Here is a 15,972-nt window from a genome sequence, read left to right as displayed (position 1 = left end):
GCAAAGGGTCGGAAAATTTCCGGGAAATATCCCAAATTTTCCCGAAAATTTGCCATGGGAAGTTAAGCGCTAGAATTTGGGGAATTTTGCTTAAATTCATCAAAAAAGTAAGTTAGCTCATAACAGTGAACCTTTTTCGTGGGATACATGTAATGCAATTCTAGGTCTTGTGGTTAAACTATCCCAAAGTCAATGGAATTGCAACCCTCTGCATGCACAGTGCATTCTTCCATCACATGTAGAGGTCGACCGATTATGATTTTTCAACGCCGATACCGATTATTGGAGGACCAAAAAAGCCGATACCGATAATTTTTTGTTGTTGTAATAATGACAATTACAACAATACTGAATGAACACTTATTTTAACTTAATATAATACATCAATAAAATCTAGTTAGCCTCAAATAAATAATGAAACATGTTCAATTTGGGTTAAATAATGCAAAAACAAAGTGTTGGAAAAGAAAGTAAAAGTGCAATATGTGCCATGTAAGAAAGCTAACGTTTAAGTTCCTTGCTCAGAACATGAGAACATATGAAAGCTGGTGGTTCCTTTTAACATGAGTCTTCAATATTCCCAGGTAAGAAGTTTTAGGTTGTAGTTATTATAGGAATTATAGGACTATTTCTCTCTACACGATTTGTATTTCATATACCTTTGACTATTGGATGTTCTTATAGGCACTTTAGTATTGCCAGTGTAACAGTATAGCTTCCGTCCCTCTCCTCACTCCTACCTGGGCTCGAACCAGGAACACATCGACAACAGCCACCCTCGAAGCAGCGTTACCCATGCAGAGCAAGGGGAACAACTACTCCAAGTCTCAGAGCGAGTGACGTTTGAAACGCTATTAGCGCACACCCGCTAACTAGCTAGCCATTTCACATCGGTTACACCAGCCTAATCTTGGGAGTTGATAGGCTTGAAGTCATAAACAGCGCAATGCTTGAAGCACAGCGAAGAGCTGATGGCAAAACGCACGGAAGTGCTGTTTGAATGAATGATTACGAGCCTGCTGCTGCCTACCACCGCTCAGTCAGACTGCTCTATCAAATCATAGACTTAATAATAACATAATAACACACAGAAATATGAGCCTTTGGTCATTAATATGGTCGAATCCAGAAACTATCATCTCGAAAACAAAACGTTTTTCCTTTCAGTGAAATACGGAACCGTTCCGTATTTTATCTAACGGGTGGCATCCCTAAGTCTAAATATTCCTGTTACATTGCACAACCTTCAATGTTATGTCATAACTACGTAAAATTCTGGCAAATTAGTTCGCAACGAGCCAGGTGGCCCAAACTGTTGCATATACCCTGACTCTGCGTGCAATGAACGCAAGAGAAATGACACAATTTCACCTGGTTAATATTGCCTGCTAACCTGGATTTCTTTTAGCTAAATATGCAGGTTTAAAAATATATACTTCTGTGTATTGATTTTAAGAAAGGCTGATGTTTATGGTTAGGTACAGTCGTGCAACGATTGTGCTTTTTTCGCAAATGCGCTTTTGTTAAATCATCCCCCGTTTGGCGAAGTCGGCTGTCTTTGTTAGGAAGAAATAGTCTTCACAGTTCGCAACGAGCCAGGCGGCCCAAACTGCTACATATTCCCTGACTCTGTTGCATGAGAAGTGACACATTTTCCCTAGTTAAAAGAAATTCATGTTAGCAGGCAATATTAACTAAATATGCAGGTTTAAAAATATATACTTGTGTATTGATTTTAAGAAAGGCATTGATGTTTATTGTTGGAGCAACATGTACCTAAGCGATTTATATGCAACGCAGGACAGGCTAGATAAACTAGTAATATCATCAACCATGTGTAGTTAACTAGTGATTATGATTGATTGATTGTTTTTTATAAGATAAGTTTAATGCTTGCTAGCAACTTACCTTGGCTTCTTACTACATTCGTGTAACAGGCAGGCTCCTCGTGGAGTGCAATGTAAAGCAGGTGGTTAGAGCGTTGGACTAGTTAACCGTAAGGTTGCAAGATTGAATCCCTGAGCTGACAAGGTAAAAATCTGTCGTTCTGCCCCTGAACAAGGCAGTTAACCCACCGTTCCTAGGCCGTCATTGAAAATAAGAATGTGTTCTTAACTGACTTGCCTAGTTAAATAAAAAATGTTTTAATTAAATAAATTAAATAAATGTAAAAAAAAATTTTTTTAATAAAATTAAACAAAAAAATCAAAAAGTTTGAAAAAAATTACAAATTTAAAAAAATTAAACAATTAAATAAAAAATTCGGCCAAATCGCCATACAAAAATACCGATTTCCGATTGTTATGAAAACCTGAAAAATCAGCCCTAATTAAATCGGCCATTCCGATTAATCGGTCGACCTCTAATCACATGTACAGCTGATTCTCAAGATCTTGCACACTAATGAGATGCTATTGAGCCCACACTACTACACTGTCTGAGCCAAGGACTACATGCTTTCTGCTAAGTTTTGATTACAATACTGGGTGGGGTGAATATATTTTTTATGACATACATGATTTTTTTGTTAACTAGTAAATAGTAGCCTACAGCAAAGTGCGTTTAAATAATTTCTAACTTGTTAACAATTTCTGCTAGTTCGTTTTTGCTACCATGTGCGTTTTAGCTTGCTTGAGCCTGCTAACTGAGGAGTGTCAATTCACCTGTTTCCATACATGTTGTTTTAAAACATTTATCTTACAAAGGAGTTGTGTAATCTAACTGCTTAACTATTTATCTGTACATGGAATTGTATTTGTTAGTATTTTTTACTCATTTTTTCTAATCTAGTGCATCGGGCACTATCTGATGTGTGTAGACATTTCACTGCAGCTAATGTAGAAGGAAACGCTGTGTACATTTGCAAATACTGTGCCAAATCATATGTAAAGAATGCAACAAAGATGCAGAATCATCTGGCCAAGTGCATAAAGTTCCCTCAGCGCTTACAACAAACAACCTGACAAAAGTCCCTCATCATTTTCACCTCGAATAGAGGTAATCAGACACTTTATCGATAGCAACAGCTCATGGTCCTCCTGGAATTAGAAGTTTTTTTTACTCAATGGAGGAACGTAGTCAAAGAAATGCTGATGAATGTCTTGCCCGAACTGTGTATGCAACTGGTTAATCGCTGATGCTCACAGGCAATGTGCATTGGAAGAGATTTCTGAATGTTCTTGGCACAGCATACACCCCTCCAACCAGACATGCTTTATCTACTAATTTGCTGGATGCAGAGATCAAGTGAAGGTCAAGAAAATCATAGAGAAAGCAGACTGTTTTGCAATCATCTCTGATGGGTGGTCGAATGTTCGTGGGCAAGGAATAATTAACCTGTTAGGGCTAGGGGGCAGCATTTGCACGTCTGGATAAAAAAATGTACCCGATTTAATCTGGTTACTAATCCTACCCAGTAACTAGAATATGCATATACTTATTATATATGGATAGAAAACACTCTAAAGTTTCTAAAACTGTTTGAATGGTGTCTGTGAGTATAACAGAACTCATTTGGCAGGCAAAACCCTGAGACATTTTCTGACAGGAAGTGGATACCTGATGTGTTGTATTGACTTTAAACCTATCCCATTGAAAAACACAGGGGCTGAGGAATATTTTGGCACTTCCTATTGCTTCCACTAGATGTCACCAGCCTTTACAAAGTGTTTTGAGTCTTCTGGAGGGAGATCTGACCGAACAAGAGCCATGGAACGATGATGTCCCATTAGACACCTGGCGCGAGTTCATGTTGGGTACCCTCGTTCCAATACGTTATAAAAGAGTATGCATTCGTCCACCTTGAATATTACTCATGTTCTGGTTAAAAAAGGCCCTAATGATTTATGCTATACAACGTTTGACATGTTTGAACGAACGTAAATATATTTTTTCCCCTCGTTCATGACGAGAAGTCCGGCTGGCTTAGATCATGTGCTAACAAGACGGAGATTGTTGGACATAAATGATGAGCTTTTTTGAACAAAACTACATTCGTTATGGACCTGTGATACCTGGAAGTGACATCTGATGAAGAGAATCAAAGGTAATGGATTATTTACATAGTATTTTCGATTTTAGATCTCCCCAACATGACGTCTAGTCTGTATCGCAACGCGTATTTTTCTGGGCGCAGTGCTCAGATTATTGCAAAGTGTGATTTCCCAGTAAGGTTATTTTTAAATCTGGCAAGTTGATTGCGTTCAAGAGATGTAAATCTATAATTCTTTAAATGACAATATAATATTTTACCAATGTTTTCTAATTTTAATTATTTAATTTGTGACGCTGACTTGACTGCCGGTTATTGGAGGGAAACGATTTCCTCAACATCAATGCCATAGTAAAACGCTGTTTTTGGATATAAATATGAACTTGATAGAACTAAAAATGCATGCATTGTCTAACATAATGTCCTAGGAGTGTCATCTGATGGAGATTGTAAAAGGTTAGTGCATCATTTTAGCTGGTTTTATGGTTTTGGTGACCCTGTCTTTGACTTGACAAAACATTACACACAACTCTTGTAAATGTACTGTCCTAACATACTCTAAATGTATGCTTTCGCCGTAAAACCTTTTTGAAATCGTAAAACGTGGTTAGATTAAGGAGATGTTTATCTTTCAAAGGGTGTAAAATAGTTGTATGTTTGAAAAATGTGAATTTTGACATTTATTTGGATTCAAATTTGCCGCTCTTGAAATGCACCTGCTGTTGATGGAGTGCACCACGGGTGGCACGCTAGCGTCCCACCTAGCCCATAGAGGTTAACTACATCATCTCCACCCCTCAACCAGCATTCTACAATAGCACAGACACAAGGGACAACAGACACACTGGTTTCTTCATTGCAGATGAGCTGAAGGCAGTCATCAATGACCTTGGACCACAGAAGGTATTTGCACTGGCGACAGACAATGCTGTGAACATGAAGGCTGCTTGGTCTAACGTGGAGGAGTCCTACCCTCACATCACACCCATTGGCTGTGCTGCTCATGCATTGAATCTGCTCCTCAAGGACGACATGGCACTGAAAACAATGGATACACTACAAGAGAGCCAAGGAAATGGTTAGGTATGTGAAGGGTCATCAAGTTATAGCAGCAATCTACCTCACCAAGCAAAGTGAGAAGAATAAGAGCACCACATTGAAGCTGCCCAGCAACACCTGTTGGGGTGGTGGTATCATCATGTTTGACAGTCTCCTGGAGGGGAAGGAGTCTCTCCAAGAAATGGTCATATCAGTCTCCCGATACGGACAGTCCCATCAAGAGGATCCTCCTGGATGATGTATTTTGGGAGAGAGTGGTAAGCAGCCTGAAACTCCTTAAACCTATAGCTGTAGCCATTGCATGGATTGAGGGAGACAACATCATCCTGTCTGATGTTCAGACTCTCTTTGCAGATGTAAGAGAATAAATCCGTACTGCTCTGCCCACTTCACTGTTGGTCCAAGCAGAGGAAACTGCAGTTCTGAAATACATCAAAAAGCATGAAGACTTCTGCCTGAAGCCCATACACTTCGCAGCGTACATGTTGGACCCCAAGTATGCTGGCAAGAGCATCCTGTCTGGTGCAGAGATCAACAAGGCCTATGGTGTCATCACTACCGTGTCTCGCCACCTTGGCCTGGATGAGGGCAAGGTTCTTGGCAGTCTGGCGAAGTACACTTCCAAGCAAGGGCTTTGGGATGGAGATGCAATATGGCAGTCGTGCCAACATATCTCATCAGCCACCTGGTGGAAGGGACTTTGTGGATCTTAAGCTCTTTCCCTGTTGCCTCCATCATCCACCAAATCCCACCAACACCCCACCAACATCAACATCAGCTGCCTGGTCCTTGTTTGGGAACACACACACACCAAAGCACGCAACAGGCTGACCAATAAAAGGGTTGAAAAATTGGTGGCCATCCGGGGAAATTTGAGGCTTTTTGAGCCTGATAACAAGCCATCCTAAACAAGGTTGGAAAGTGACAGTGAAGATGAGGCGTCAGAGTCTGATGTTCAAGAGGTGGACATTGAGGTCCAGGGAGAAGACATGGAAGCCTGAGAGGAAGACAACCAAAGCTTTAGTATCTTGATTATCATTGTACAGATGTATGTTGAAAATGTTTTTGAGAGATGCGATGGATCATTGGGATCATTCAATACTCCCTTTTGTTGTTCAGTGAAATCATCCCATGTGAAGAGTCAACTAATTTAATTAAAGTTCAATTCGTAAGTAAATCGTTTTTTTATTTCTATTGGAAGGATTTAATAATTTGCAATTATTTCTACTTATGATAAGGTAAAAGGTTTATGTTTCTGTCTCCATATGATATGGTAAATATATCCAATGCAAAAAACATCTACATTTAAATGGTATTAATATTCATTTGCATATATTCCCGTTAATTCCCATATATTCCCACCTCTGAATATTCCCCAAAATGTGCAATTCTAGTCACTCATGTTTCATTTAAGTGATAATGCCCGAGAAGCCAGTGTTTGGAGGATATATTGGCATGGGTGTTCTTTTCTGGCCAGCAAACCGTGCCAATATGTCCACCAAACAACAGCTTAGAGGGCATTATCACTTTCATACAACGGGTTACCAACATATCCAAATAATGATTAACATATTTTCATTATTCATAAAAATTCTAGGGTTGCTATCCAAGCCGGCTGGTCATTCGTTCCATTGGTTCGGTTGACAGAGACGCGACCCGGTCGTTCAGTCTTTTTGTTCTGTATCTATGGACATCGTTCGCTCCAATGTTCCATTGCCATACTGGCTGGCAACATTCTTATCCCTTGCTTGCTAGCTAGCCAACTACGGCTAACTTAGTCACGTCAAACAGTGCAGACAGAATAACAGCAGATGCATTTGTTTAATCCGTTTTCTAGTGACATTTATTTGGATACATCCATAACAATGAGCTAATGAGGCACGATTTCGTCTGGCAAAGAAAATGTGCTCCCTCATCAGGACACTGTTGTTCAGAGGAGCTAGCCAACAACACAGCTAACACAATCACTTCAAACTGAAGCTGGAGAGACTGCAAACTAGCTGCACTTCATTTCACCGTTTTTTTTAAATTGACATTTTTGTGTGTAATATATATATTCAGAAAAATGCCAGCTGATTCATGATTTCTACTGGCTGAGAAACGCTGCCTGCCTCTCTCTTGTCCCGACCCCTACATGTTCATTACTATTGGACAGTTGGAGATTGAATTTGAATATTAAAACTATGTTGCAAATGTCAGACAGACAGACAGCAAGGTTTATACAAATCTCCGTTGTGGAAAACTAAATGTTAGTCTAAGAGAAAATGTGAGATAATGTCTAGATGCTTTTTATAGTGGAGCTCAAGTTTACAACTTCCCTGCCTGGGCTGATGAGACAGTGGATTGCGCAGTCAGATGGAACAGAGTAAATAGGCATTTTAACGTCATAGATTTATCTGGTGGTAACTTGTGGATCAGACACCGGCTAGAATGCGCTTTTTACCAATCAGCATTCAGGATTAGTCCCACCCGTTTAATAATTTGATATTGACGCTTTGTTCAACTTTACGATAAGCGCTCCCTTCCTCTGTTAGACAGGAAATGACAGGGCATATGATGCAGGCAGTAACCAGAGAAACTGCAGGCAGCGAGAGGAAGGAGGCTGTGCAATAACGTGGTTAGGGCTGCAGGCCTCAGAGGTATCACAACAGAAACAAACACACTACAGTGCTTCTCACTAGCTTTGTATGGTATGATGGAAGTAACAGTGGCTGTCTGCAGTAACAGTGGCTGTCTGCAGTAACAGTGGCTGTCTGCAGTAACAGTGGCTGTCTGCAGTAACAGTGGCTGTCTGCAGTAACAGTGGCTGTCTGCAGTAACAGTGGCTGTCTGCAGTAACAGTGGCTCAGGAACATCCACCAGGGATGGAGTGTGTGTTTACAGGGTAAGTCGGATAGGAAGCGTGAGTGTTATCACAACACACAGTGTGGGCCAGCGGTCAGTACTCACCCTCTCACCACCCCACTCTCCAGGTAGTTGACCTGGATGAACTTCCCAAAGCGGCTGGAGTTGTTGTTGTGAGCCGTCTTGGCATTCCCAAATGCCTAGTAAAGAGGAGGGGGGGAGAGGTTACCTTCACTGTGTGAACCATAAAGTGATTATACAGTTTATACAGTTAAGAAATAGAAATAACTACACTTGTGCTAATACGGGGGCTGTTCTCAACAAACACCACAGCTACCCCAGTCCAGAAGTTAACACTAGATGAAGACAGCACCCGTCTTTCTCTCCCTGCCTCAATCACCCCCTCTCTTTCCCTCATTTCTACTCTCTTGCAGAAGTCCAGGGGGTGACACTAGGCCAGTGTGATTGATGGGGGCATGGGGGGCCTGTGTTAGGTCCAGATAACTAGTCTTCCTCAGGCTACAGTCCTCCCCAGCCAGGGGCACACACCCAGCCCTGCCACCAGTCTGAATGGATAGCCCTGTTCTCACACACACACGCCAAAGGCAGCCACAGGGGAAGTTGACTCTATACATCTTAAATAGGAGCCACATCCTACGGGGAGCAACAGTTGCAGTCACAATTTCATACATTTGTGGTTGAGCTGATTTAAGAGGGGGGGGGGGGGGGGACCTGATTAAGAATCCTTACAGTGAACTGTTGACCTATTTCCACTGTTCCTAGACTGTCTGTCCTGGTATTATTCCCTCTACCTACTGCTCTTTGTGTTCTCAATTGATGAGCAGATTTACATTCACTATAACAACTTAAGCTCCTGGATGAGTGCTGCTTGAAGAATTGTAAACTGAATACATTTGAGGGCTCAGAAAAAAGGTTACGCTTCATAAAAAAATAACTTGAAAATGCGAGGTAAATATAAGAGTGAGAGACAGGAGTTGACTGAGGAGAAAAGGACTGAAAATCCTGGCTGAAACGTCATCATCCGTGGATGAAATATGTGGTTTAACATGGACCTGTTGTAACATTTAGACTCCTCCTTTCCAGAGCTGGGGCTCACCTCAGGAAAATGTGTACATGCTAGTGTGTGTGCGAGTTGTTTACTGAGGGGGCGATTACATTGGCTCTGGGCCAGGATAAGACACTGTCAGCTGGCATTGACTGCCCAGTGTTGTCAAACGGTTGTCCCAGGGTAAAGGCTAGCAGACCCTGGGAACATTCCCCTGCGCTCGGCCTCTCTGCCATGGAGGAAATGCTAAACGTGTCACAGGCTCACAGCATCATTCACATTGAAACATAGCGCCCTGCAGCCTTTATGATTGGTTGCTAACCATAACCCTTCCTGATTGGTTGCGAGGCACATCAGGTATGAGGAAGTGGCTTAACGTCTTGGCTAACCAAGCAGTCTATGGAATTGAGACTGCATAGTGAAATAAAGGCTGTGTGTGTGTGTGAGTGCGTGCGTACATTTCATCATGACGTCTTTGCCTATCTTGACTGGCTCCTTTCTCTAGTGTTCCCTGGCAGCCAACTGTATATTTCCAAGGGCCCAGATCCCCATTCAGTCCCTCAGTTTGCTGCCTCAGACTCTAACCAGTTCTCCTTACTAAATCAGAGCCTTAATTGTTATTGCACAGACAGGCACCTCAGTAGAAGGACCTTTGGTTTATATTACTGCCATTTGTTTTACAGTTTCACCCAGGCTCTGACACCTATTAAATCACTTGGCTACATGCACAATATATTCATTGGAAATGCATCGTAAGTACCAAATCAGGCTCTATCTGTATACACTATAACTGGAGGCTGATGTGATAGCACCAATACTGGAACACAACAACAAACAATGGTACTTACAAGAATACGGGCAAAACACAAGTGGTACTAAATAACAAGGCCAATCCGATTAGAGGCAGTGGCTTTCATGTAGGTCAGAGATGCTATGGGACATTCACATGATAGTTAAATATAACTGCACAACTTCCCTTTATGCTTGGCCTTGATGCAGGTTATCTATATGGCTAAGCAGATGAAGGACTCCAGGCACAACTCAACTGAGCCTCCCATCATTAAAGCTGTAAAATGTAACTTTTTGGGGCAACCCGACGAAATTCACAAAGAAATGTATGTTATAGATTTGCCATTCTCATTGAAAGCAAGTCTAAGAAGCGGTAGATCTTGTTCTATGTATGCTATTGCTATGCTTCCCGTTCTTAAGTTTTGTTTTTGCGTCTTTTACTCAAGTACGGCTAGCTGCAGCCCAATATGACGACCGGAGTAGAAGTGAGTGTGTGCCGAAAGGAGTGGATGTATGGAAAGCAAACCAGCTAATTGGGCAGATTTGTTGCCACTCAAGACCGTTTTGCCTGGCTGATTGGGCTGAAATATGATATTAAGCCGGCGACCAGAGCTCTGATGTTATGCTTCCTACTGGGTATCATGGACGTGTCGCCGCCGGTAGCTAACGTTGCAATATTTTCCTCCTATCATTTTGTTTCAAGTAGGAAAGCCTACACAAGAAATAACTAATATAGATAACCATCTAGATGTCACCTTCATACATAAGGCCTGAATCAACAGTACACCCATCATCAATACTTAAATAAAAATAAACAATTGTCAGTTTTATAACTGAGAAATGTACAATTACTTGTGTAAAACTAAAAGTGAAATAAGACTCATCTTCTGGCTTAAAAACAGAAGTCCAAACTCTCGCGGTATGGTAGCTCAATGTACGGTAGTTGCAAAGTAAGAAACGGAAGGGAAAAAAACACATACTCCGGTCGCCATATTGGGATGCGGCTAGCCCCTTCTCCTTTTAGTTTTGTACCCAGCTTCAAAAAGCTGAAACACAATTCTTCGTTAAGGAAAATGTATTTTACAGTGGTTTAGATGGTACAATGATTCTCTACACTATACTTGCTCGTTTTGTCACAAACTGAAATTAGGCGAACTATTACATTTTAGCAACCAGGAAATGGAGGAGTGATTTCTGCATAGTGCACCTTTAATAAAGAGTTAATTATTTCAGAGACTATGCCAATAGCAGTCAATCAGTAGGCTAGCATGTGTTTGTTATGCGACTTTAAACAGTGTTGGGCCGCATTAGTGCATGGAGACCATTGATGGGATGCAGTACTGAAAGTGGCATGAGACAGTGTCCCCTGTGTGAATACCATAGAGTTGAATGATCAATTCAAAGTCTACTGTGTGAATGACTATACGGTGTGGGGTATCATTGCACTGTAAAACTGTGCAGAAATCAATGGTGGAAAGAATTGACAGCCCCATCTCAGATAAACACATTTTAACAGGCCTGAGTAATCATACAACAAGCAAGCTGCACACATTTGTCTTAACTGGAAAATAAACAAAAGGGGTTGAATGTCAGCTCAGTGGAAAGAATAAAGAGATTTGATTGGAGAGGTTAAATTGCTTCAATGTGCATCTGCTCTGCTGCAGTCAGAGGATGGACAGCCACATATTAGAACAATATCGGGTATACTGCAGCCAGTCAGGGTTTCAGGGTCTTGCTCCAATGCCATGGCTCAACAGACTGGTCCCATTTCAAAGAGCCATGCCCAGGGAGCACTAATATCAAGATGTTAGAGCTCTCTGGTATCCTTGGGACGTCCCTACCCTAAATCCTAACCTTAACCATTTTAAATGTAAACTTCAATTGGGGGTAGGGATGTCCCAAGGATAGTACCAGATAGAAAGGATACAGGCTGTGGTCAATGACATGAAAACTGTACAACTTGGCTGGCCTGTTACATGAGAACCTGTGCTGGTTGCTTGGAAAAAAAGACACTGACACTTATGTTCCTAACTGGTGATCAGAGACAACTAGAGTGCTTCGCAAGAATACAACATTTTTAAACAGTGGGGCAAAATATGATCTAAAATATGAGCAAACGATCACATCCCTTGAGAACTAAGCTAATTTGACATAGCAATTTGTCAGTCACATACTGTGAGCTATGCTAAGTAGCTGCTGATAAATGGCCAAAACAAAAAGGACTGGTCTTGCAGGAGCTCAGGCCATTGTCGTGTCAGCATCAGGCACCCAGTCTGGCTAAAGTTGTTAACTAGCGTTAGCGCAATGACTGGAAGTCTATGGTAACTGTTAGCATGCTAGTAGATACCATATACTTCCAGTCTTTGCACAAAAACTAGTTCGCATTGGCTTGTGAAACTACCTCTTAACTTTCATACCGGAGACATAAAAATGGTATCCAGGAGTTCATCTGAATCTAGGGAAGTGTATAAAGAGCTTCAGGTAGCCTAGAGTTTAGAGCGTTGGGCCAGTAACTGAAAGGTTGCTAGAACGAATCCCCGAGCTGACAAGGTAAAAATCTGTCATTCTGCCCCTGAACAAGGCAGTTAACCCACTGTTCCTAGGCCGTCATTGTAAATAAGAATTTGTTCTTAACTGACTTGCCTAGTTAAATAAAAGGTAAAAAAATTATAAATAAATAAATGAAATTCACTGCCAAAATCCCTAAGTATCCCTTTAAATCCATCTCAACTCTGATCTTTCTGCTGGGTAGGCACACATTAGCCAATCAATCAATAAACCAACCGATTTGTATTATCCAAAAAGATGTCACATACTAGGCTATTGTAAAAATTAAATGTGCAACATTCATGCACAGAGAGAGTAAAGATAATGGCGTTGATCTGATAGCCTAAGCTAATAATACTAGAGTACCATGAGAACAGTGTTTACATTTACATTTACATTTAAGTCATTTAGCAGACGCTCTTATCCAGAGCGACTTACAAAATGGTGCATTCACCTTATGATATCCAGTGGAACAACCACTTTACAATAGTGCATCTAAATCTTTTAAGGGGGGGGGTTAGAAGGATTACTTTATCCTATCCTAGGTATTCCTTAAAGAGGTGGGGTTTCAGGTGTCTCCGGAAGGTGGTGATTGACTCCGCTGTCCTGGCGTCGTGAGGGAGCTTGTTCCACCATTGGGGTGCCAGAGCAGCGAACAGTTTTGACTGGGCTGAGCGGGAATTTGTATATGTTATGTATTGAATATGTTTGGCAGCATACTGTTAAGACTTGACAATCTAGAGATGGCATGTACTGATAATCACCCTGTGGGTCTTAGTAAAGTAAAACTTCAGTTTACTACTGCGACAAAAGAATGATGAAACATTCTACTACCGTTGTAATGTTCAAGTCTTAGCCCTGCAGTTTGAGAACATGACACCTGAATCAAAGAAAAGCAGTTGTGAAACATATCTTCCTGTATCAGACTTTTTTTGTAAGAGGGACCTGCTGAAAACAGCCCTTCAAACCACGACAGAAAACTGCAAAGAAACCTGTACAACCAGTAGTGTGAAGAAATTATGGCAGACCCCATGTAGTCGACCGAGATCTCTTTAGTCGAGCAGTAGCAAAAATATATAATATTTATAGTGTACTGTCTGAGTGGACTAATCCATTGTGGAGGCCGTGTGGATGGGACAGTCCATCACTAAGACAAGTGCTACTGAAATTGTATATGTTATATTACATAAGAACAATGTTGCAACACTAATAAAAATATTATCTTATAACAAATGTGTTTCCTCCTGCATTGGATAGCGGTCACTGTCCACAGTTCTGAATCGCATCAGTTGAATTGCCGCCTTTTCCAAGACCATGCTGCTATGTGCATAATAGCAAAGTTAACCAGCATATTGATGTTGAGAGCAATGCGGTGGAGGCAGCAGTGGAGTTCAGAGATGAGAAAACCGCCCTTGCCTTAACCTGTTATGGCTAGGGGGCAGTATTTTCACGGCTGGAAAAAAAACGTACCCGATTTAATCTGGTTACTACTCCTGCCCAGTAACTAGAATATGCATATAATTATTGGCTTTGGATAGAAAACACCCTAAAGTTTCTAAAACTGTTTGAATGGTGTCTGTGAGTATAACAGAACTCATATGGCAGGCAAAAACCTGAGAAGATTTCATGCAGGAAGTGGCCTGTCTGACAAGGTGTCGTTCTTCTTGTCTCTGTTTATTGAAGAGTGAGGATCTTAGCTGTCCCGTGACACTTCCTACGGCTGCCATAGGCTCTCAGAAGGCGGTAAAAAGCTGAATCGTGGCTTTGCAGGCTCTGGCTGAAAAAAAAGTAGCGCGTTTGGGTAGTGGCTGGTTACAGTACTGTGAGACTCAGGCTCGTGCCCGCGTCGACCGAAAGCTTTGTTTACTTTCCTCTGTTTAGCTAAATGGACATTCCCGGTCGGAATATTATCGCTTTTTTACGCGAAAAATTGCATAAAAATGGATTTTAACCTGTTGGGGCTAGGGGGCAGTATTTTCACGGCTGGATAAAAAAACGTACCCGATTTAATCTGGTTACTAATCCTACCCAGTAACTAGAATATGCATATACTTATTATATATGGATAGAAAACACCCTAAAGTTTCTAAAACTGTTTGAATGGTGTCTGTGAGTATAACAGAACTCATATGGCAGGCCAAACCCTGAGACATTTTCTGACAGGAAGTGGATACCTGATGTGTTGAATTACCTTTAAGCCTATGCCATTGAAACACACAGGGGCTGATTAATGTTTTGGCACTTCCTATTGCTTCCACTAGATGTCACCAGCCTTTACAAAGTGTTTTGAGTCTTCTACTATGAGATCTGACCGAACAAGAGCCATGGAACCGTGATGGCCGATTAGACTCTGGCGCGCGAGGTCATGTTGGGTACCCTCGTTCCAATACGTTTTAAAAGAGAATGCATTCGTCCACCTTGAATATTATTCATGTTCTGGTTAAAAAAGGCACTAATGATTTATGCTATACAACGTTTGACATGTTTGAACGAACGTAAATATATTTTTTCCCCTCGTTCATGAAGTGAAGTCCGGCGGGCTTAGATCATGTGCTAACAACACGGAGCTTTTTGGACATAAATGATGAGCTTTTTTGAACAAAACTACATTCGTTATGGACCTGGGATTCCTGGAAGTGACATCTGATGAAGAGAATCAAAGGTAATGGATTATTTACATAGTATTTTCGATCTCTCCAACATGGCCGTTTGTCTGTATCGCAAAGCGTATTTTTCTGGGCGCAGTGCTCAGATTATTGCAAAGTGTGATTTCCCAGTAAGGTTATTTTTAAATCTGGCAAGTCGAATGCGTTCAAGAGATGTAAATCTATAATTCTTTAAATGACAATATAATATTTTACCAATGTTTTCTAATTTTAATTATTTAATTTGTGGTGCTGACTTGACTGCCGGTTATTGAAGGGAAACGATTTCCTGAACATCAACGCCATAGTAAAACGCTGTTTTTGGATATAAATATGAACTTGATAGAACTAAAAATGCATGCATTGTCTAACATAATGTCCTAGGAGTGTCATCTGATGGAGATTGTCAAAGGTTAGTGCATCATTTTAGCTGGTTTTATGGTTTTGGTGACGCCTGTCTTTGAATTGACAAAACATTACACACAGCTATTGTCAATGTACTCTCCTAACATAATCTAACTTTATGCTTTCGCCGTAAAACCTTTTTGAAATCGGACAACGTGGTTAGATTAAGGAGATGTTTATCTTTCAAAGGGTGTAAGATAGTTGTATGTTTGAAAAATTAGAATTTTGACATTTATTTGGTTTCAAATTTGCCGCTCTTGAAATGCACCTGCTGTTGATAGGGTGCACCACGGGTGGCATGCTAGCGTCCCACATAGCCCCAAGAGGTTAAACAGCGGTTGACATGCTTCGAAGTACGGTAATGGAATATTTAGATTTTTTTTGTCACGAATTGCGCCATGCGCACGACCCTTATTTACCCTTTCAGATAGTGTCTGGAACGCACAAACAAAACGCCGCAATTTGGATATAACGATGGATTATTTTGGACCAAACCAACATTTTATGGAAGTAGCAGTCCTGGGAGTGCATTCTGACGAAGACAACAAAAGGTAATCAAACTTTTATAATAGTAAATCTGATATTGGTGAGTGCTAAACTTGCCGGGTGTCTAAATAGCTAGCCCT

At 41.1% G+C, this 15,972-nt stretch overlaps 1 protein-coding gene across 9 annotated transcripts in view; it reads right to left on the bottom strand.

Annotated features, from left to right (window-relative positions):
- The window catches only part of LOC100380752 (unconventional myosin-IXb), a 117,698-nt gene that overhangs the window by 57,629 nt on the left and 44,097 nt on the right, over positions 1–15,972 (bottom strand). For all 9 annotated transcript variants that reach the window (XM_014149215.2, XM_014149212.2, XM_014149211.2 and 6 more), the window contains exon 3: positions 8,000–8,094. In XM_014149215.2, coding sequence (XP_014004690.1) covers positions 8,000–8,094 — 95 coding nt within the window. The remainder of the gene's footprint in view (positions 1–7,999; positions 8,095–15,972) is intronic.

Source organism: Salmo salar, chromosome ssa16 (assembly GCF_905237065.1).
Source record: "Salmo salar chromosome ssa16, Ssal_v3.1, whole genome shotgun sequence".
Taxonomy (NCBI): domain Eukaryota; kingdom Metazoa; phylum Chordata; class Actinopteri; order Salmoniformes; family Salmonidae; genus Salmo; species Salmo salar.
This window is presented reverse-complemented; position numbering and strand designations above follow the sequence as displayed.